Source organism: Caloenas nicobarica, chromosome 3, assembly GCF_036013445.1.
Source record: "Caloenas nicobarica isolate bCalNic1 chromosome 3, bCalNic1.hap1, whole genome shotgun sequence".
NCBI lineage: Eukaryota > Metazoa > Chordata > Aves > Columbiformes > Columbidae > Caloenas > Caloenas nicobarica.
Window position 1 is genome coordinate 71,974,206 of NC_088247.1, and position 22,245 is coordinate 71,996,450.

The 22,245-nt window shown below is 39.6% G+C and overlaps 1 protein-coding gene across 2 annotated transcripts in view; it reads right to left on the bottom strand.

The window, feature by feature from the left end:
• Positions 1 to 9,413: 9,413 nt before the first annotated feature.
• The window catches only part of PRKN (parkin RBR E3 ubiquitin protein ligase), a 732,034-nt gene continuing 719,202 nt past the window's right edge, over positions 9,414 to 22,245 (bottom strand). For both annotated transcript variants that reach the window (XM_065631599.1, XM_065631600.1), the window contains exons 11-12: positions 14,681 to 14,798; positions 9,414 to 10,666 (exon numbers count right to left, since the gene is read on the bottom strand). In XM_065631599.1, the coding sequence (XP_065487671.1) occupies positions 10,557 to 10,666; positions 14,681 to 14,798 (228 nt within the window). In that variant the 3' untranslated portion in view covers positions 9,414 to 10,556. The remainder of the gene's footprint in view (positions 10,667 to 14,680; positions 14,799 to 22,245) is intronic.

Genomic DNA, 22,245 nt, shown 5'->3' on the forward strand with positions numbered 1-22,245 from the left:
GTTTATGCAAAGACTACCTTTTTTTTTAATGAATCCTGACCAAAGCATTGCTCCTGTAATTGTGGTAGTTCAGCTGACGTATGGTACTGCTGTCTATGAAGTTTGCAATGCAAGATTCGCAATGACTTTAATTAAGAAGTAATGAAAGGACAGGTTGTACTAAAAAGCTTGATTTTTCCTTTCTCACTGAAGTAGGGCAGAAATGAACTGCACAGGATCTACAGCTATATGAGAAGATTTTAATATTATTATGTTTGCTCTCAGGGTCTCCAGAAACATTAAACCTTATTTTGGAGAAATGGTTTCTGACAAGCCATTGCTCTTTGCAGAGAGGGTGCACTGGGGCCACTTCCCCTGTGGTGCTGGCATTTGCTGCTGGGTTTTCCACTAAGCAGTTTGCTAAAATGTCATATGTGTTTTTGAATAATTTTCTGACTAGCGAAGTGTGTAATTTTTGTTTTCTTTCTGAAAAAAAAAATCCTGTAAAAGAGTTTAGAAGTTTTTTATTCCTTCCTACAGAAAGAAATGAAAGCTCTATCCATGCTATAGAGTAGTATACGTTCCAAGAGACATACATAGGAACTAAAATCATACCTGCTATGTGGTATATCTTTTTAATATTCTACTCAGTGTCTGTAGAATGCCTTTTTTTAGTCTCTATTAGGTGGTATAAGACAAAACTAATTTTGGGGAAAATGTTCAAAAGTATATAAATGGTAGAGAAGACAAAATCCAATTTTAACTTCGGGTTTCTTAGATACTGCAATAAAGAGTGAAAAAAGCTCTTTAAAATGTGTCCCATTTACATTTTTTTTTAAAGTTATTATCTAGCAATATAGTTTGTATTCTGCCAGTCACCATGGTACAATGAATTCAATAAAAAAGAAGCAAAATGTGCTTTTAAAAATCCCCTCTGAGATGTTAAACTAAGTAGGAAAACATAAGGATGTGATTATGTGGCATTATTTCAAACACTGGCACTTACTGATAAAGAGACATGATCATCCCCTCTGGAAAACTCTTCCCATTCCCTCCTTGCCGATAAACTGGGCCTGGCCCGGAATCTGGCAGACTGAAGACCAAGATCACTGAAAGCCACTCTTATGTCTTTCCTCCTCTCAGCTGTCAGTGCTTTGAAGCTGCATGCATTGAGAAGGTTGGTTCCACACTCCATGTGTCACTGGGCTGCTGCCACCACAGAAAAAAGTTTGACTGTAATGAGCTGTGACTGGAACGTCCTCCCTGGTGAGCTGGGAGTTGTGCTGCCTGTGTCCTGGTGATCTTTAAATAGTAGCCAAAAGCAGGCTGGCTGCTGCTGGTGTCATCCGCCAATTCGAGATATTTAACTGAGTTACTAAATTTATAAAAAATAAGCTGCCAGTCAAATATAGAAAACGTGTTGATACTTGTACTGAGAAAAAAGCTTACTCATTAGTTCAATCCTTGTAAGGCATCAGAGCACTTAGGGATGCCAAGACAGGACGTAATTCATGCTGCCCAGACCACATCTGTAGCAGTATCCTGAACCAGCTAGTTTAAAGCAAGGTCTTTGTACTGGGTCTGGCTGGCACAGATTTAATTTTATTCATAGCAGCTTGTATGGTGCTGTGTTTTGGATTTGTGACTAAAACTGTGTTGATAATTTTATCTGTTTCTGAACAGTGCTTGCACAGCATCAAGGCTTTCTGTTTTTCCCATTCTGCCCCTGCAGTGAGTAGTTTGGGGCAAGAGGCTGAGAGGAGACACAGCTGGAGCAGCTAACCGGAATTGACCAAGGCAATATTCCATGCCATATAGCATCATGCCCAGCAATAAAACCTGGAGGCTGTCTTTATAAGGTAGCTGTTGCTTGGAGACATCCGTCTGCTTGTGGGAGGTGGTGATTGCTTTTTTATCACTATTTTTTTTTCTTCAATTAAACTCTCCTTATCCTGACCAATATGGGTTTTTTTGCTTTTGCTCTTCCTAGTCTCTCCCCCATCCTGCTGGGTGCGGGGGGGAGTGAGTGTTTGGAAGGGTATCATTTGGAAGCAAAGTGAAGAAGGCTTTGGGAAGGGTAGGCTATTGTAGCACGATTATGAATTAACAGCATGATATGTCTGTGAACAATGTGTTGTGATCTGGCACACTTCAGAAGGGTTTCCAATAGAGACATGGAGGCATGAATGCCACAGAAGGCAGCGGTGCAACTATGCTTACATCGAATGCAAAAGTCCATCACTCCTACCTGAAAAAAGGTAAAATTGGAATAACTTGATTCTAGGATGTTTAGAGAAATATTGATCCAAGCTTTTAAACTTGGCCTATTAAGCCTAATAAAACAAATGGAGTGCAAATATGATTGCTGTCTACTCCATCCAATCAGGGAACAAAGGGAATAGGAAACATGAACAGGAAAAAAGAAAATCTTAAGCCTATAAATGATATTGGTACAATGATAAATAATTATAAGGTGGCCATTAAGACCCTGGAATGGAAAGGTTTCTCATCACTAGCAGCTGGAATCAGGTTCCAGAAGTGCCTTGACATGAAAGCAAATGGAACTTAAGAACTGCTTGCTGCACCATTCTGTAAATTTATGGGAAGACTTACATAACAAGGTGCTTATGATGGAAGGCTGGACAGAACAAACAAACAAGACCTTTCTACTCCTGAGAGCTTAATATCATGAAAGGGAAAGAAAAGATGTGGCATTAAGTATCAGGAAAACCTCCTGGTATGGAGATCTGTATGGTAATGCCATTAACTAGCAAAGGAAGCTGCTGGATCTGAAACAATGACGGCATTATTAAGAAAGTCTTCTGGATCTCTCTCTCTTCCTGCAAGTGATTAAATAATTAGAATCATAGGATGTCCTGAGTTGGAAGGCACCTACAAGAATCATCAAGTCCAACTCCTATCCCTGCATATGACAACCCCACAGTTCACACCATGTGTCTGAGGGCGTTGTCCAGTCTCTTCTTGAACACTGTCAGGCTTGGGGCCGTGACACCTCCCTGGGGAGCCTGTTCCAGTGCTCCACCACCCTCAGGGGGAAGAACCTTTTCCAAATGTCCAATCTAAACCTCCCCTGGCACATCTTGCTGCCATTCTCTCGGGTTCTGTCACTGATCACTAAAGAGTTTGGTGCCTGCCTCTCCTCCTCCCCTTGTGAGGAAGCTGTTGGCTGTGATGAGTGAATAGTCCTCAAAGTTGGAGTTTTCATTTGGGAGTAGGCCAACACAATGCTGTAGGAACACATATGAAGTGACCTCATAATATCATATTATCTCTCAAGGACTACTGCTTGTAAAAATAGTGCTCTCTTCCATAGTAGGGTGAAGGAAATAAGAAACATAATTTTTCTTTGAACAAAGCAGTGCTGCATAATAATAAGTATACGTGATTTATCTGAGACTTGCTAAAGCTCTGCTAAGACCTTTTACAATCTAATACAAATGTTTAAATAAACAAAACTAGCAAAATAGTCTGATGTATATGTTGTTTGCTGGAAATGTATTTACATCTGATTGTGACCTTTGATAACCTGGCCTTTTTTGGGTTCCCGAGTGGGAGCTGAGCACTTACAAATATCGGACGGCAAGTAAGAGAGCAATCTTTACCTCAGCTCACTCGGATGATGATATCGTTTATGTGCAAGCAGTGGGGCTGCCCCAGCCACCACTCATCAGAGGGATCTATTGGAGCAGGCCCTTCCTGAGGAGGGCAGAGGCTTATGAATTTTCTGGACTGGCAAAGGTCTTAAAAAATAGTGCAATGTAATGGCATAAGTAATATGTAAATTTGCTGATCTACATCTTATTTTGTATACCACACTGGTCTGCCAAGCTAGGACACTGTATTGGGTAGGTCTGTGGTATGCCTGTATTGGAACAGCAAGAAAAGTAGGCTTTCCGTTGTGTAGACTTGGCTTTATATTTTTATTTATTCAATTCTACCCTGAAGCTTACACAATAAAGAGGACTAAAAATGAAATGCCACTGATTGTTTTTAACTTATGCACAGTAAATGTCACACAAGAAGAGATTACTAGTTCAGGAAAAAATATCCTACCATGCAGGAACTTATTGCTAGTACTGGTTTGAAGCCTCTGTTTGCTTTCTGTAAAATTCAACAGAATGAGGCAATAGGAATAGCCTTGATCATTGTACTTCTGAAATAAAATAAGGACATGAGTGATTGCAACTTAGCTAATAAGTACCTTAATAATTGCTAAGCACAGCCTGAGTAACATTTTGGCATAGTATTAGTTTCACTTATATCATTACAGGCTGAAATCAGAATTGATTTCCCCTTCATTTACTGACTGATTTAATGTAAATATCACAGTCATTTGTGCTTTTGAGAAGCAGATTAAAAAAAAAAAAAAGCAAACCTGGCATTTGTTGTATCACTGAGCACTTGAAAAACATCAGCGTAGCTTAGTGAGGTAGTTTGTTTCTTCTGTTTTTTAACTCCATCAGCTGTGGAACACATGGACTTCAGCTATTCATTAAAAAAATTCAAAGCCTTTTACCATATTGTGGTCTCTTTACTCTGGAAAAGAACAGTGCAGGGCTTTCCAGGTTTAGCTTCCAGGCATAAATAAACTCAGTTGGCTGAACCTATTCAGCAGCATTTAGCGTCCATTCCAAGAAAAACACTATATTGGCCCCAACAGAAGTAGTGTCTGAATACTATTTCATTTTATTGATTGCTGCTTTTCATTTTAGCACTATCTTTTGATCATTACTTAAGGTCTTCATCCAGCTAGTTTTTGGCCTGATAACTGGCAGATGAAGTTGGCAGGCTGTCGGGATTACTGTTTGTGAGGCAGACAATACAATCATGTACCAAGAATGAGTCTACAGTGTGTTGCTTCAGCTGTACGTAACCGAAGGTTTTTTTAAAACAACTCTGACATCAGTGCTTGATGGATTTTAGTTTGCACTAAAAGAAGGTGGAGAGAGTGGGCATGAATGTGTTTTATAGATGAAATATTCAACTAACAAAGAGACAAAGAGGAAACTGGGACATCAAGTTCTTCCAGAGACCTCCTATGTACTGCTAAAAAGTCGAACCAAATAGTGTTTTCAAGGTCTCTGAATTGGCCTTCTCCCAGTGAAGCCAGCAGTAGAATTCCCAGTGGTTGCAAAGGATGTCAGGTTAGGTCACTGTTCTTTAAGCCACTGAAAGTCCTACCTTTTTTTTTTTTTTTTTTAAATTATTTCTTTGTGTCCCTAATGTTATACCAGTGTCCTCTGGACCTTAAACTTCAGACCTGCATCCTGCTTCTCTTGTAGTCATCACCGTGCTGGCACGCAGGTGCCCTCCACTTTAGTGTAGCCACAGATTTCCCCAGTTGTGAGGAAAGGGCTTGTGTGCATTTGAGCTGTTGCCTCTATGTAGTCTGGTTGTGCTCTCTGGGCTGAATTCCCTCACTGTAAAATACAGATAGTGGCACTTCCCTGCCTACATGGATTATGTGGATTCCTCAAGCTTTCTAGGGATAAAAGCCAAAAAGTAATGTAACAGGTGATGTCTTGCTGCATATTTTATCTACTGGCATAGAACCATTACTCCATTATTCAAAAAAATGGAGACACAGACAAGAAAAACAAATTAAAAGCAAAGAAAAAAGAGCACTATTAATAATAATGAAGAAAACCAAAATGGCATGTGACCTGATTTCTAAAAAAATAAATCCCTGTAGATACACAAACAACTACATTAAATATAATTCTCCATATGATTAAATGAGCTTCTCTCAACTTGCCTACCTTACTGCTTGCTTAAAGCCATTTACATTTTTTCTGGTCTGCACATACTTACCCAGAATATGAGAAGGGACTATTCAGTACATGTACTCTAGTAGTTCCTGGACAATCAAGTTGAAAGCTTCTAGAGCAGGGGTGTCAAACTCATTTTCACTGGGGGCCACATCAGCCTCGCGGTTGCCTTCAAAGGGCCAAATGGACAGTCCTAAAATTACATTCGGCCCTTTGAAGGCAACGACGAGGCTGATGTGGCCCCTAGAGAAAATGAGTTTGACATTCCTGTTCTGTAACATTAACTATCTCAGGACGAGCCACAGTTGGAAATCAGTAGGTGATATACAAAGCAAACCACATGGGCAAACACATACACAAATAAACATAATAGGAATCAGTAGACAAAAGTGCTTGAAAAGAAAGGGAGAGGTGTTTTTCTAAATTTGCTGATTAGAGGTAGAAATATTTCCTTACAAACTGTAATGAAGTCAGATAAAATGTAAAGTAGTACATTCGTCTCTTTTTGCTGAATCACTGTCAATGCTGTGCTGTCAGACACATCTGGGTGAAGTTGCTGAAGGGCCATCAAGAACAATTAGACATGGGGTTTCCTTCTTCTGTCAGCTTTGGTCCAGTGCTGTCTTCTTCAGGCTTTTCTATTGCTTCAAGGGGAACTGAAGGAAGCATGAGAATTTTGCTGCCTGGGAAGAAAATATAGTTGTTAAGGGCTACGCTGCAGCTGTCCATCTCTATGTAGGCTTTCCGTAGATCAGCCATCACCATACTAGTCAAATGCTGAATCAGGAAAATTAAGTCAGCATGTGGCTAACCAACCTTCAGAGTTGATAGTATGCTTTATCCTTCCTATCTTGCTGCAAGTGTTGCTTATTGCACTTACTGTACACAATGATTTATTATACTTGTGTAGTGGTTTGAGCAGCACAGTGAACATGAGGAACATGGCAGTTGTTACCTCAAAGTGGAAGAAAGTTTAGCACAAAGGGCTAAATCTTCCCAGTCTTCTAGGGCACCAGAATCTCTTGGAATCTGACCTCTCATCTCCAAGTGACTCAGGTTTCCCTCCGCAAATACAAACTTTACTTCATTTTACATGATCTGCAAGATCTGTAGGCGAAAAGCTTTGCTACCATACCATTTTGCACTATAGATGGCACCTTGCAAAAAGCAAACTCCAGTGCTTGATGTCCTTCGAGAGCATGACTTTTATTTTCCAAAGGTGGCATATTGTTTCTTCTGGAGTGCCATTTACTATTCTTTTTTTTAAGTGCACATTTTAAAGTGAAATTATTTGTCTTACAGTTTGTGATAAGGCAGACATATAAATGACATTTTAGTCAAAGTCATGGCTCTCAAAGTGTTATTCATGCTAAGCTTTGAGATAAACTTTTTCCTGAGGGAGCCAAACTGTTATATATTTTCTTCTTAATCTACTTGGTGTTCAGATTTCACAGCCAGCTGGAATTAAATATTAGAGATTTTCATTGTTGTTATAGAACTGAATTTTATAGAGATTATTATTATTGAATATTTCAGCATACATCCTGTACTTAATCCACTTAACATACACTAAAAAGAACCCAGATTGCAGTACCAAGAACAAGTCTGTAACTGTTTTAATCTGAAAGATGAAGGAGGTTTGAGGTAAAGAGAGTTCAATTAACAAAGGCAAACCTAGATGTAAAAATAAACAGAGTTTTTTTTTCTTTATATCACCATAATAAATCATCTTAGAACATATAGTTAAATTTTAGTGTTTCCAGCGTGTTTTGCTAGTAGAGAACATAAACATACAAGCTCTTGAAAACTTTGCATCTGCTTATGCCCTCAGGTTGGTTTCCCTCTTGTTGCCAGGGACATTGCCATCACGCCTCTAGCCATGACCAACTAATTGTACTTAAAACTCAGCAGGCCCCACCACACACATGCACAACAGGTCTTTGCATGAGCCTCTGAGGCTATTGAACCAAGTGGGTAGCTAAAGTTGGGTGAGATTAATTCCACTCTGATATTTCAGATCTGAAATAAGAGGAACAGTCTAAATAGACACTGAAGACTTGGTTTGTTCTGTTTCATTTTGAATTACAATATCAATTAGATTTATTTTTAAGTTTTAGGGTTCGTTTTTTTTTTAAAGGCTTTTTCCATGCAAAAAAAAAAAAAAGGTCAGTGTAGGAAATTTTAGGTCTAGTACACACATCTCTGTAGGAATTCCAGCATTCTTACAGTGTCAGCAGCGCATTAATCCTGATTTTTCATGCCCTTTAAATTGTGAAAACTATGAGAATCTCACTGTAAAGAGAAATCAGGTTTACAGCCTATACCAACTTAGTGCATGTATGCATACAGAGGTATATGTATTACCACAGAGAAGATCAGGACATGTTCTATTAAAATCTGCAGGATACACATTTTTTTTGGCAGGGTGTAAACCTGGATTCTGTGAAAAAACCCTATGTGACCAGCGCCTGTGAAGTCAGTCTCTAAAAGTGGATAATCTTGAGTCAATGCTGGAACTCATTTCTTTATTCTCTTTTCCTGCCCTTGCTTATGTCTTAGACGAATGCTCATCATCCCATCCACTGTCAAGTTCTTCCCAAGAAAGAGATGTTTCTATTCTAGTCTTATGACTCATGCCTGCCATGCTCTGTCCAGGCCAGAAAGAAATACAGGAGCTGATCTTTAGTCCATTGACTTCAATGGACCTTGATCCAGGGGCATAAATTACATGTTTCTACATGACAATTAAAACATGAACTTGTTAGGGCAGGCTCCAACTCAGTGAAACTGCCTTACATTGAACAAGTTTTTCTTCCTCTAGAAGAAAGACACTAAAAAAAAAAAAAGGAGATTCAGTTTTCTTTTATTCTGAATATTTCTGGATAAGAAATATAGTGATGAGCTCCTATGTAACACACTATCAAAGTGAAACTAAGCATTGTGATATTTTCCCTAGCCTGCTGGCAAAAAGCCATATAAATTATAAAAAAAGAGCCAGGTACAGGAAATCAAATTGTGAAGTAATCAGAGCTCACGATAAAATATCCGCATTAAGATAATGTACTTAAGTGGGCTACATTGCTGCATTCTCTTGTATCCATACACTTTAATGTAGCTACTTCTGTGTATATTTTAGTTCACCAGTGCCAAAAGGAAAACAGCTGTTAAGAAATGGCCATTGTCCTCTCATTGCCACTTCCTTTCTCTCTCATTTTTTTAATGCTGCTAGTTCACTTTCTCTTTTTTGGTGCCTCATGCCTTCATCCCTTTGTTTCCTCAGACTTGTAATGTCACTTCCAGCTGAGACAGATGAATACTCCACTGCTTTTAGCAATGGGACATTTTTGTAGTGAGCATGAGTTTTCTTTATACCTCAAGCTTCTTGCTTTGCACTGATTGATATGAGGCACACCCATCTTTTCAGAAGCCTACAGTCATGCCATAAAAAATATTAATTCAAACTTGATAAAAGAAGCCCATGGCCCTAGAATTTATTTTGTACTAATAGTATGTTTTAATCAAAGGGCTAGCCTCTCAGCTAGGAGTTTGAATCAGTCAAGGAAATGCATGACCTACCCAACATCTTTATACTCACTTTGTATTCAAATGAAAAAAGAAATAAAGCTTATAGTTTTAACCATTTTATTGTGCGTTTTTTTTCCAAAACTGAATTGTGCAAATTGTTACATGGTATGTTGGATGTGGATAGTACTCATTTCATTTCAGAATAAGACAGCAATGTAATGCACACCAAACAGTAAGATTGTTCAAGTTTGGAAATGCTAGTAAGCTTACAGTGTTAACATTGTAAAATGAAAGATGTCCTCTGCCCCATACAGTTTGAACTGTGGATATATTTTCAGAAATATACCCATATTCTAATCAGTTTAAGAGAACGATGATAGAGAAAACCCCTGAGAAGTCTCCTCCTGTCTCCCTTCGCCATGTCCAAAGTATCGCTGTAAGCACATGAAAAATTAAGCCCTGTGAGTCTAGCTTGCACAACACTTAATCTGATCCAGCCACCACTGCAACAAATCACAGTTAGAGCTGAAACTGTACCCTTAGTTAATCTTCAAGTGGTAGCAAAAGCTATAATGAGTATGTAGGCAGGTTTTGTGTCCTATGTTACAAATATACAAACACAAATACGGCATAAAGCTGGATGTTTCTATGAGAATTTGGTTTGCAAGCAAGACCCCTACAGAAAGCCTGTTAGGAAGGAACCCTGAGAAAATACTGAAGAGCCACAGTCTTCCCTCTGCCAAAAAAGCTGTTAAGAAATACTGCCTCAAAATAAAAAATTGTGCTGAATGAGCAAAGAAGCGGTCAAAGATAAAGATAAAACAGCTGATGCAGGGAACAGCCTCCACCCCACTTGACACTCACACACTCGCACACAGAAGCAGGCTGCTCTCTCTCGCAAGAGTCACGGCTTTCTGACTATAAGTGTGAAGCAAAGTTCCTCATGGTAACCCTGTCTGCCTTCCTTGCTGACAGACCGCACAAGTTCAGAAAGTTGTAATTTACCCCTTGTTGTACCACGATGAGCAAGTCTGTCCATTAAAACAATTACTCTTTCTACTTAGTGGATTTAAAATCCTTGGCATACCTTCAATATGATTTTGGTATGATTGCATATGCAAGAAAGCAAAATCCAGAAAACTGGGCCAACTTCTGAACTCCATGTCCCTGAAACCACTGCGAGTTTTGGTTAAGCAGGAAGTTCAGAATTTGGCCCTGATAAAACACAAGCTTTCGCAGCAACGCGGTCTGGCCTCAGCATCACTAGTCAAACCAGTGGTCTCCCATGCAGGTTCTGTTCCACTCCAGGCCACAGTTCCAGCACCACTCAAATCTGCACTGGGGACGAGGACATTTCATGTGCATGCAGCCACCTGGAAAATAGCAACAGAATGGCTTTGGTACTTGGCAAATGCTTAGAGATGTTAAACAACAATTAACAGTGAAAAAACAACTTTCTTAGGCATTCATTTACTATCCAAGTAGAATATTTAATAAAAGAGAAGTACAAACCTGAAGAATATTTTTCCTGGGCTTTCTAAAACCTGCTACTCCCTTGCTTATCGGGGTGTAATGTGCTGGCCTCACTTGAGGGATTGCAGGAATAGGAGGAAATTAGAAGAGACTGTGCTAGGGATAGGGAAAAGAGATGACAGTCCGTGTCCTCTCAAAGCAGCCATGGAGGTGTCTGCTCAAGGATACTCTAGCCTAGTCACGCTGTGAGCCAGAAGATGAACAAAATTTATTTTTTTTTTAAATTTGGATTCAACAACTGAGAGACTTGCAATGACAATAAATCAGGAGATACAGACTTTGGTGGCTGGCTGCTGCGTATATCAAAATCATATTAGTAATTTAGGTTGATTTGACCTCCTTAGTATCTGAAGCAGCCCTTTGATCGCATTTATTTTTCCCGTGTGTTGGGTTTTTTACTTGGCCATACTGTGAGAGCAGCTTGAATCTCTCTGCTCACAACCTTGATCAAATGTTTATTTTGTAATATATAAAACATTAACATTGTCAAAGGTCATTACAGAAATACACTTCAAATGGAAATTATGTTGCTTAGCATACAAAAAGATCTCTTGTATAATTCAAACTGAAAGAAAAGCATGCAATATGAAGAAATGCTGAAATGTCATTTTGTTTTGACTCCAGATGGTGATAAGAGGTACAGGGAGTGTGTGTTCCCTACTGTATGACCTGCTACCCCTACACCACCTTTTTTATAAATGCCACTCCAGAATGATTCTCAGAAGGCAAAAACAGCAGGAGACACGAGAACTGGTTTGTTAAAATAGGTTGGTCTGCTTGATCTGACACAAGACAGAAAACTAGCTGTGATGGCAAGGTCTATTCATCAGTTTATATCTTTGTGTAAGAGATAAAATTTGCCAGACATTTTAATCTTATTTAAATGTAAGCATACCAATGACCAGCCTCCACGTTACACTTTACTTAACATTTAGATCCAATCCTCTCTCATGATTTGTACTCAGCCATCGCTGGGTAAATTGAATCTCAGTCCTGGTACAGGACCCAAACCCCATCAGGCACCCTCTGTCAAATGTGTGCTCTATCTGCTAAGCTACATAAATCATGTTATTCTCTGCTGCATGGCAGCTGAGATCAGCAGTCAGAGTGGAGAGTGCCTCAGGCAACGTGGCCTACAGCTCTGTGAGTGCAGCAGTCCTCCGAGAGACATGGATGTGTGTTTAAACTAACTTAGACTGGGAACAGAGCTGTGGGAAAGTGTTTTGCTCTTTCACTTCGGCTATTACAGAAAAGTTATTGGCGTACAGAAGTATTCTACAAAGCCAATAGCTATACAGAGTGTTGCAGAAAAGTTACTGACATAGAGAAATACAGGCTATTACAGAAAAGTTATTGTTATTGTCACTGTCCGTTGTAAAAGACAGTGTCCGCAGAAGCATTTGGGGAGGGAAGGCAGAATTATTCTCTTGTGTGGAGTCAGTGTACTCCTCCTAAATGAGCACTGTTGGCAGACTTGGGTGTAGAGTCATCAGCCTCTTGATACCAGCTGTACTTAGGCAGAAGTGAAATGCTCCTTTCAGTTTGCTGTGCATTACCCCATGACCAGAGAAGAAAGCAAGCACTGCATTTCTTAGGCATCACGCCTTAATTTGCAGATCACAGCATCACTGAGGTGGGAAGGTACCTTTAGAGATCATCGAGTCCAAACTCCACTGCTCAAAGCAGAGTCTACTAAAGTATGGTGCTCAGGGTTGTGTCCAGTTGAGTGTTGAATGTATCCTAGAATGGAGACTCTTTCTGGGCAATCTGTTCTAGTCTTCAACCACTCACACAGTAAAAAGCATTTTCTCACGTTTAAATGGAATTTCCTGTGTTTCAGTTTTTGCCCATTGCCTTCTGTGGTTTCAGTGGGCACCACTGAGAAGAGGTCAGCTCTGTCTTCTTTGCTCTGCCCATCAGGTATTTATTTATACAGTCCTTTTACTGTCTTTGTAGCCCCTCATTGGACTTGCTCCAGTCCATGCCTTTCATGTACAGGGGAGCCCAGGACTGGACCCTCTACTCGATATGTGTATCCTCAGTGCTGAGCAGAAGTGCAGGATCACCTCCCTTGACCTGCTGATGATGCTCTTCCTAATGCAACCCAGGATGCTGTTGGCCACCTTTGCTGCAAGAGCATGTTGCTGGCTCATGTCCCACTTGTAATCTACTGGGACACTCAGGTCCTTTCCATCAGGCTGGCCCCCAACCTGTACTGGTGTATTTCTCTTTGACGAACTTCATGAGGTTTCTCTCAGCCCATTTCCCAGCCTGTCGAAGTCCCTCTGAATGGCAGCACAAACAGCCAATTCCAGTGTGTTGAAACATTTCTGGCCTGCTGCCATTGTTTTGGCATTTTCCTTTAGGAGGCACTGTTCTGATATTGGCCAGGCTATAAGCAAGGAAAGGTCTTTTCCTGCATATTATCCATTTTCAGTATTGTCTTTCAAAGGTAAAAAGTATAACAGCCTTTATTTCCTTTTTGACACATTGGGGATTTTTACAAGGAACTTTCCAAAACATTAGTGGGAGTTGTGTAAATGGTGTCAAATAGAGATATCCTGTTTGTGACAAGTGACAACTGCTTGTAATTAACAGTAAAGATTTTGTAACAGCATCTAAGAGAAAGTAAAGGTCCTAGCACTGTTTCAAGTCTGATCAGAAGGGGTTTTTTTCTTTTTTTTTTAATTTGGCTATGCACAAACTGTTAAGTATGAATAGTTACAATTATTATTTGTCTGTTTCTAACCCTGTCAAACTTCTGTCTTCCAGCCTGTTTTACAAGTCTGTAAATAATTTTTTGACCTACCCCTCTGTTATCTCTCTTCTGCTGCTCAAATTGCTCTCTACACTTTGCCAGATCTTGTCTCACCTTCCCACTCTTAAATTCTTGCTTTCTCTCGTTCTGCTTATTGTGCTTGAAGAAGTCTCCCACTTTCCATCTGCCAACTGCCTTATTTTCTTTCATTAAACTCCAGATTTCAGGATTTTGTCCTATTTATTCCTCAGTAATATTTCTGTGGTATCACTTCTTGAAGTGTTTGCTCCTTGCAGTTTTCAGTGTCTTATTTGGCATTTTCAGAGCCCCATTTGAATAAGTGATGCCACAAAACTGAGAAGCATCCTCTGTACTTAATATTTGTATAATATTTGGGCAATCATTTTAATATATTTTGATTAATTAACATAAATACAACTAAATCTTGAAACAGCATGAACCTATAGGGTATAGCCTATCTGCTGTTCCTGTTCTCCATTTTAACCACTTCGGTGCCAGCAAACTACTTTTCTTCCTACATGGTAAGCACTGATTAGTGTGACCAGTTTGTCAGAACTCACATTTCTTCCTCTGACTTGCTCTTTTGCTGTGGGTATGTCACTGGGTTGCAATGAATCTCATATAAATTCAGCTACATACTGTGTAGACATCTACAGCAGGATTAATTCTCCACACCTCTCTTTTAGGTGTGATTCTTCTGGCCTACATTAGATGCATGTTCTGTTTCATCATGAGATGAGTTTTGCCCTACAAATGTCTGTTTTTTCCAGTGACAATGGAAAATCTAGACAACTAGCTGGACATTCAGTTATATGAATGCTACATCGAGTGTCTCTCTGTGCCTTATTTTCCATATCTATAAAATACCAAGGCATTTTGTGAGGCTAAATTAGTGGCTTTAGAACTCAGTGATTTCAAGATAATTTAGATAAAAAGACAGAGGAAAGATTCAAACTCTATGTGCTCTCCTGCTCTTGGGATAATAGTGTGCATATGTACACATGCACATTCACACATTTATATTGTAAAATGCATTTTAAAAGACAGTTAAGTACGAGATATCTAATAAATTTACCATTTTTTTCTACTGGAATATTGCAGCTGGGGCATGGCTTGGTTGTCTTCTTGATTGTTTCTTTAGATGCCTCTTCCCATCGAGCTTGCATGGCTGCATGTTCATCAACTACGTATCCCTGCAAAGAGAGAGAGAAACCACCTGTGGGCACAATACTGAAAGGCTGTGCTGGGACATAATGTCTACACTGAAGTGGTAACTACCCACAAGCAACAGACAGAAGAGACTGCAAGGCCAGGTAGGCTGGGCTTTGTGAGAGATGCAGAATTTTTGCTTCAAAATGCAAACTTATTTTCTCCCAGTGTGCATGAATCATATACTGAGTTAGCTCCTGGGCTGCAGGGTGGCAGGGGGAGCTGCTGCCACTCTGGGGGTCCTTCCTACCCTCAGCTGCAGTGCAGGCTGTGTCCTCTTCGCTGCTCCCTGCCCCGGGGGGCTGGCACAGCCCATGCAGGAGGGCACAGCGGGCAGCAAGCCGTGCTGCAAACGCATGGATGGGGAAAGCAAAAAGGTGAGGTGAAGTGGGAGTCAGATGATCCTGGCTGAGATGTGACCTGTTGGACACCATAGGTTTGATTCTGCTTCAGGGATTAAAGCCCTTCTTCCAAGAAAAGCAAAACCACCAAGGCAATGCAACGCTTGATAATGCAGAATGGTGGGGTCCCTGGAAGGAAGCTGTTTTTCATAATAAAGTGTATGTCTTTGTTTTAGAGGTCTAGAATTCATTCAAACATGCATCTACATAAATTCAAGAAGCCTTAAGAGGCACAAACACAAAAATTGTGGAGAAAAAATTTTAAAAAAACCAAACCCAGTGAACAATAAAAGCAAGAAGGTCCTCAGACACAATGACACAGGTGGAAAAAGTCATCATGAAGAGTGTTTTAAAATGGACTCCTGTGTTTGTCCTATTTATGACTGGGACAAAATTACATAATCTACACAAGTGTCCTACTTGGCAATTTCCTACCTAAAATGATTGTACAAGGACAAAAGAGATGGCAGTGCCTTGAGTCATTTCTATCACATAAGGTTGGCAACTATGTGAATAGTAGCTGTAAACAACATATGTAGGCTCCAGCCTTGAAGTTTTCCTTTTCCATTCATGATGTGGGTTTTTTCAAGCATGTGGGAAGATTATGAGCTTAAACTAAATTACATGATTTGTAAAAAGACCTATAACTTCTTTGTGTATAGCTTCTAAATACTTGTAGGCTGTTATCTGGATAGACTTAATATTTATTTACATGGATCATTTTTTAGATATTTGTTTCTAGTAAGACAGAAAAAGGAAATTGGCCCAACTTTTAAACATGCAACACAAGCATAACTCCTCTTGATTTCTGCTCAGCTACTACTGGTAAAACCTGTGAGTTTTTGCAGCGTAAGACCTAGATTTTATTTCTTGGCTGAAGCCACTTGAGTTAAAATAACAAAGCGCAACATATGCAGAAATTCATTCCTAGATCATCTGGTGGCCATTGCAACATGCATCTTAAAAACAAAACAAAAACCAACCAAACACGGCAACCCACAAAAATACCCCAACCCCCCCGCCCAACCAGGCTTTTTAAATCATAAAACATTAAAAGATGTGTTAGTGGTATTTTTTCTTTTATTTTACTATCTATATCAGTCTCCTCAGCCCTCTAATTCCTTTTATTGCTCCTCACTTCATATTTTTGATGTAGAGGTGACAAAGGTGAACAAAGTCTTCTCAGCTCTATGCTAGAAGTGACTTTTACTTTTGGCTCTCTGCTTCTGGTCTCGGCCCTGCACCCTCCTGGATTATTCAGCAATTTGGCAAGATGATGACCTCTGTACAATAGGACATTAGTAAATTCTGGGAAACAGAAAAAGCATCTCAGGCTAATAGCAAAGAACATAATCTAGTATTGATCTCACAACACCTTGATCTTGAAGGAAGGATGACTTCAGCAAGCAACCTGAGCTAACTCAGAGAGGCCTGAACACAAGATGAGGAGAGTGGGGAACACTTGATCTGGGCCTCAGTTTGCCCAGTGACAGGGGGAGGATTATATTAATGTTATCTGGTTGTAATGGGAATTAATTACTTGATATGCTTAAAGCTAATTCAAGATGAAAATCATTACAGCAGTGCCAAAACATTACTATTATTTTCAGAATAATAGCTACATGAGAAGACCAGAAGTATTTTTAATTTTTGTAGTCAACCCAGAAGAGCCTCACAGTGGCTCTGTTTTTCCCAAATAGGCCAAATCCAAGCTGTGTGGTTCCGTACTTGGAAACACACTTTTCCTTCATCTTCATGTCTTTGTTGTGCCCTAATAGCAAATGCCACTGAGGCAAAATTTCACATGCCAAATTTAGAATTTGATTTGTATAAAGATATTTGATCTTAGTTCTGGAAAATAAAAAACCAACCAAAAACCATACAAATGAACAAACTTGGGAGAGCTTGGAATAAGTGAAATAAACAACTTAAAACCACACATATGCAATTCACCAAGAAAGACCAAATTGCTGAAAACAGCAGAGTGAATTATTATATTAGTATTTTGCATTGCAAAAATCCTAGCATGAAACAGATGCAGCAGCATGGTGTTTTCAGCCCACTAGAGCTGAAACATCCCTCTTATACCTAGTGTTGCTGAATGCTAAATTAAATACTTCCTGCTGCAGGAAGCAAATGCAGAGAAATGGTACAGTGATGGAATTCCTCTGATTCAGTGAACAAATTATACCATGCTGATCTATGACCCTCCAGCGTTCATGTGCTTTATTTAGTGCTCCACATACAATGACTGCAAGCACACATATATTTATTTGCACTTTTTGCTCAAATAATAAAGGGAAGGTGTATGGCAGTTCTCCATTACCAGTGTCTATATAAATCACGTTCTTTCATCCTAAGCCAGCAAAGCTAATCTCCTTGGCAGTGGCCTAGGCAATAGAGCTGGTCTATCAGGTGGAGGTGACTCTCACTTTATTTGGCCTGCCTGGTCTTGGATGGGAAGGTCAGAGATGCTCCAGAGGTGCATCATATGTCAGTTTCCCGAGGAGAGCAGACTTTGATCACTTGTGATGCTGACCCCACGCAATATGCTCTAGTTCTCCAGTTATTACGAAATATTTGTCCCAGCACTAGTGAAATCTACTAGATTCCACCCATTCCACTTTACGAATAATTTTTTTTATTCTCAACTGTGCTGCACATTATGATCAGGAATGAAGATCCGTAAGTAATAGGAAGCTACAGTAAGAGCTGCTGCAAGCAGTTTTCAACATCCCCTCTGCAATATCGCTTAGTGAGATAGGTGAAAAAGTCTGTCTTGTTATCTCTGGGTCACATTGAAGGATGTAGATTTACTTCTATTGTGTTTCCATGCTGAGTTATTTGGAAAAGCTAACAGGGATAAGGAGACCACAGAGACTGCTGAGCACCTTAAAGCGATACAAGAATATGTACGTAGAAAGCTTTTTATGCTGTTAAGCAATATCAGGCAGTACTGGAAAACGTCCTAGAGAGATAGAAAGCATTTGGAAATAGAAATAAAGTGTTCTTCGTGAAGCAGCATCTCATTCAGGTAATAGAGCACACATCAACTGGTCCGTAGCACTATGTAAAGTAAACGAAGTTTGTGTTCACAGTCAGCAACTAAGCAATACCCTCCAGATTAAAAACATTTATGGCAAAACTTCCTCTTCAGATATTGGAAGCACTAGATATATAATGTTGAATTCTGACAGCCACTGCATCATATACTGTTTATGTAAGCACACTTCTTTTATGATCATGCTTATTTTGCCTAGCATAGACATCATCTGAAAACTGAAGACCCTTGATTCAGACTAGAATATCAAGCTTGATTCAGAATAGAATATAAAGCTGTTAGCACTGTGTGGTGCTTAGCTTTAGTGACTCTAATTTCTGGACTCCTGTTTGTTTGCTCTTGGTGTTTAATTCCTTTCTGATAAGCAAAAAAGCTGGTCATGCATAACTTTAAAAACTGTATCCTAGTGCAGCTCCCTTTAAATCAGAAATAACTTTCCTTTTGATCAGAAATGCTTGGGTTTAAGTTAATTTTCCTTGGAAAAATAAGATTTTTAAAAAATAAACAGAAATATGTAAAATTATGACTTTATGTGAAATATAGCATTTTTAAAAAGGCTTAGATGTCTCAAAACAGAAAGTATTACTCATCTTCCAGCACAAATGTGAGAACAACTATGGATATTTGAAAGCGCTTGAAAGGAAGACAAATAATAATCTATTGTACATGAAGCAATGTTCAAACCACCATAACATTTAGATTAACACAGCCCACTAATTATTTTGGGCTAGAGCTCTAAGCAAAAGCAGCCTCATCTGTTGAAGCTTGATCTACAAGAGATCGTGACAATCCAACTTCAGTTTCTTTTGTTTTCTCGGCTTCTAGTGGGCTGTTTTATGAACATATTCACATGAATTAACATCCTGTTGTGTTTAGTGGTGCCTTTTACTTTAGTTAGGGGGTGGAGGAGGGGAAATAGCAGATGTCTGGGGCACTAGATAAGCTAGAGAGGTTTTATTTGAGTCATTTAAGAGTCAAAATCTCACAAAGAGAGGTGTACATAGCTATGGAACTAGTGTTCTAGCCTAGAGAAAGATTTGGGCTGATCAAAACACTAAAATATGACTACAGATAAGGAACAAGAAAGATATCCTTCAATGGGAATATGTTTCATGCTCAGGAAAAATAGAGGTGTCAGAACCACAGTGATCCAGTTAAATTCATGTGAAGCAGCTTTGTGTGAGCAAATTTGTCTGTTGTGCCTAGGGAATTCTGCTGTAAAAAAAGAGTTCCTTTGTGGTGACAGCAACTAGCTGAAATCAAAGCGATATACACAGGATACTGTGTCTGATATAAGATGAGAGTGACTTTCACTAAATAAAACCAGAGCGCTCTGGTTTGGTGACACTGCACATCAAGGTTCTCACTCTGCCTGTTGGGGCAGTTCATATCAGCACAAATTAAATTCAGGTAGCTGGTGAATATTGAATTTACACTGCTCTGAAGTAGAAAATCTAATCTAATACAGGTCATTCTTGTATAATTGTTTTCCAAGAGTGAAATAAAGAACATGCCTTCTCCTGTAAGTGGCAACACAGCTGCAAATGACTGTCAGCTTAACCTCAAAAACAAAAGCAGCCTGTCACATCTTTTTCCTTAATTGCTACCCAAAATAGGAAAGCTAAAATTCTCTCTGTATAGTTCCTATCCATTTCTCATTAGAAAGTTAAGACCTATTCTCAGATTTCCTCCGGTGTATCTTTATTTATAACACAGAGATAAATTTTACAGGACATTTCCTGGTTATAGTTATTTTTTCTTGCTCCTTTAATTAGGTATCTGTGGGTTGAAATGTCCTGTGCTTGACATTGTGAATATACCAGCTACTAAACCCCTGACCCTCAGCTTCTATTCCATTTATTTAAGATACTTTAGAAATCAAGCTAGGTGTGCCATTTTTTGTACAGCCATGTTTTATTTAACTTTTAAAATTTATCTGATGGAAAAAAAAATCAATGGTCTAATAATAGATGTTCCACATTTCATACTGTGACTCAGGACTCATTGAAAGATGTTATGTATGATGAACCCCTTCAGTAGCTCTTTCAGTAAAATGCAGTGATTTTTTTTTTGTGGTCAGCTTTTACTATTTATCATTTTGATTAGTTTTCCCCTTTCGAGTAGAGAAATAAGTTTCCATAGAAATGCTGTGTGTTTCTCATCTTAACTCCTGCCTGTAGTACACCATTTCAAATACTTCACCTTCTCTTTTCCAATGTTCTAAATGCAGTAAGAAAAGTTTGCTGAAATAGTGAAGAAACTATTCTGAAAGTGATATTTGCAATATTTAGAGCATGAACCCAAAACACTGATAACCAAGAACTGATTCAGAAGGTCACATAACAGTGGAGTCCAATAAAATGGATATGTTTTCCCTAACAACTCACCCTTTACTAAAGGTTCAAGCAAAAAAGGAGCTTGCTGCTTCCTTCATACAGTAAGTCTGGAGACATATGCAATCCCATAAATTTGTCTGCATTTTCTGTTACAATTTAATATGCACATTGCACAGTTTTTCAATTCCACAGCCATATTGTAAGAAGTACATTGCACTGAGCTTGATTGTTATGACGCATTTGCTAAATATTTTATACCTTTGCATTAAAATAATTCAGCTAAGCTTATTTTGAAAGCATCTTTATTTGGGAATTCCACTTCAAAAGCAAATTCTGAAATACCTTGTGATCGCAGTGGGCCCATATGTTCTGCTGCATAATTACGGAAAACCACCAACTACAAAGAGACCAGGCATCACAACCCTGCATCCTTGCTGGGAATGTACAGGCATAAGGAATTCGACAGATGTTTGGCGAATGAGAAGCCTGGCGAGCAATGTCTGTATATTTTATACCACCTACTGGCAACTTTGAGACCTGCATACATGGGAAGAAAGGATGGGCTCTAGGTGAGTGAGCTGGGAGCTTTTCCAGGAACGACATTACAAATGATGTCAGCAGGTGCCAGGTGATGTGACAGGCTTTCCTGGAAGCGTGCGTGCACATGGGCGTGCTTTTATGCCACACCTGTGCAGCAAAAAGCACTTCTGGGAAGTGATTAAATGGGTTTGCTTCAGAGCTGACTGTTTGCCTGAGAGCTCCTGACCGAGTTCCGCTTGAGCCCAGAAGCCGTGGTTAGAGCTGAAGTCAGGGCCAGGTGTCACATGCCGATGGACCAGGTTTGCACTGACTCACCTGAGGCACTGCTCTACATTTGGTCTGGTCTGACAGGTTCCTGGGCTGACAGAGGTTCTGGATAAGTTTTATACTGCCAGTGGCAGAAAAGCAAAGTTAGTATCTGGATCCTGCACCAGCAGCCCAAGTACCCTAAGGACTGGGTCCCAAATAACGAGCAGCTGAGGTTTGATTTGAAGGTGGTATGTCTGGGGACAGGCTACAGCCAGGACAGGCAGCACCCCACAGGTTTGGAGTGGAATTGAAGTTACGTTTTACAGCACTAGCTATAAACTTACACCAAAATAGATTGTAGATGAAGGTTTAGAACATGTAGCTTTGTGGCTCAGTAAAAACACTGTTGCGGTTTCTTGTAAGAGGCTACAATCTTTGTGCCAAGCCAGCGCCACAGGCCTCAGAACCCATCAGGCTTTCTCTGGGCTTGTTTTGGCCTGCCCAGAGGTTTGGTTTAGCAAGTGACAGCAATTATTTAATGACCAAGTGACTATTACCTATTTTGCTTTTGTTTCTGTATAAATTTGTATAATTGCGTGGTTTAATAATGTATACATGCATTTTTGTAACTAACAGTCAGCAATGACAACTGTAGGTATTATGGGCAGAATGAACAGTCTCTGGCCCTAAAACAAAATGCTACACAGAGGAGTAAGGCATGGAATGACAGCAGAGGCCTTGAAAGCACAGGCGCAGGATGATGTGGGAGGCCCTGGTGCTATAAACAGCTTTCCAGCAGTCAGCTACCCAAACACAGCCTTGAGAGCTGGGTGAAACCAACCTT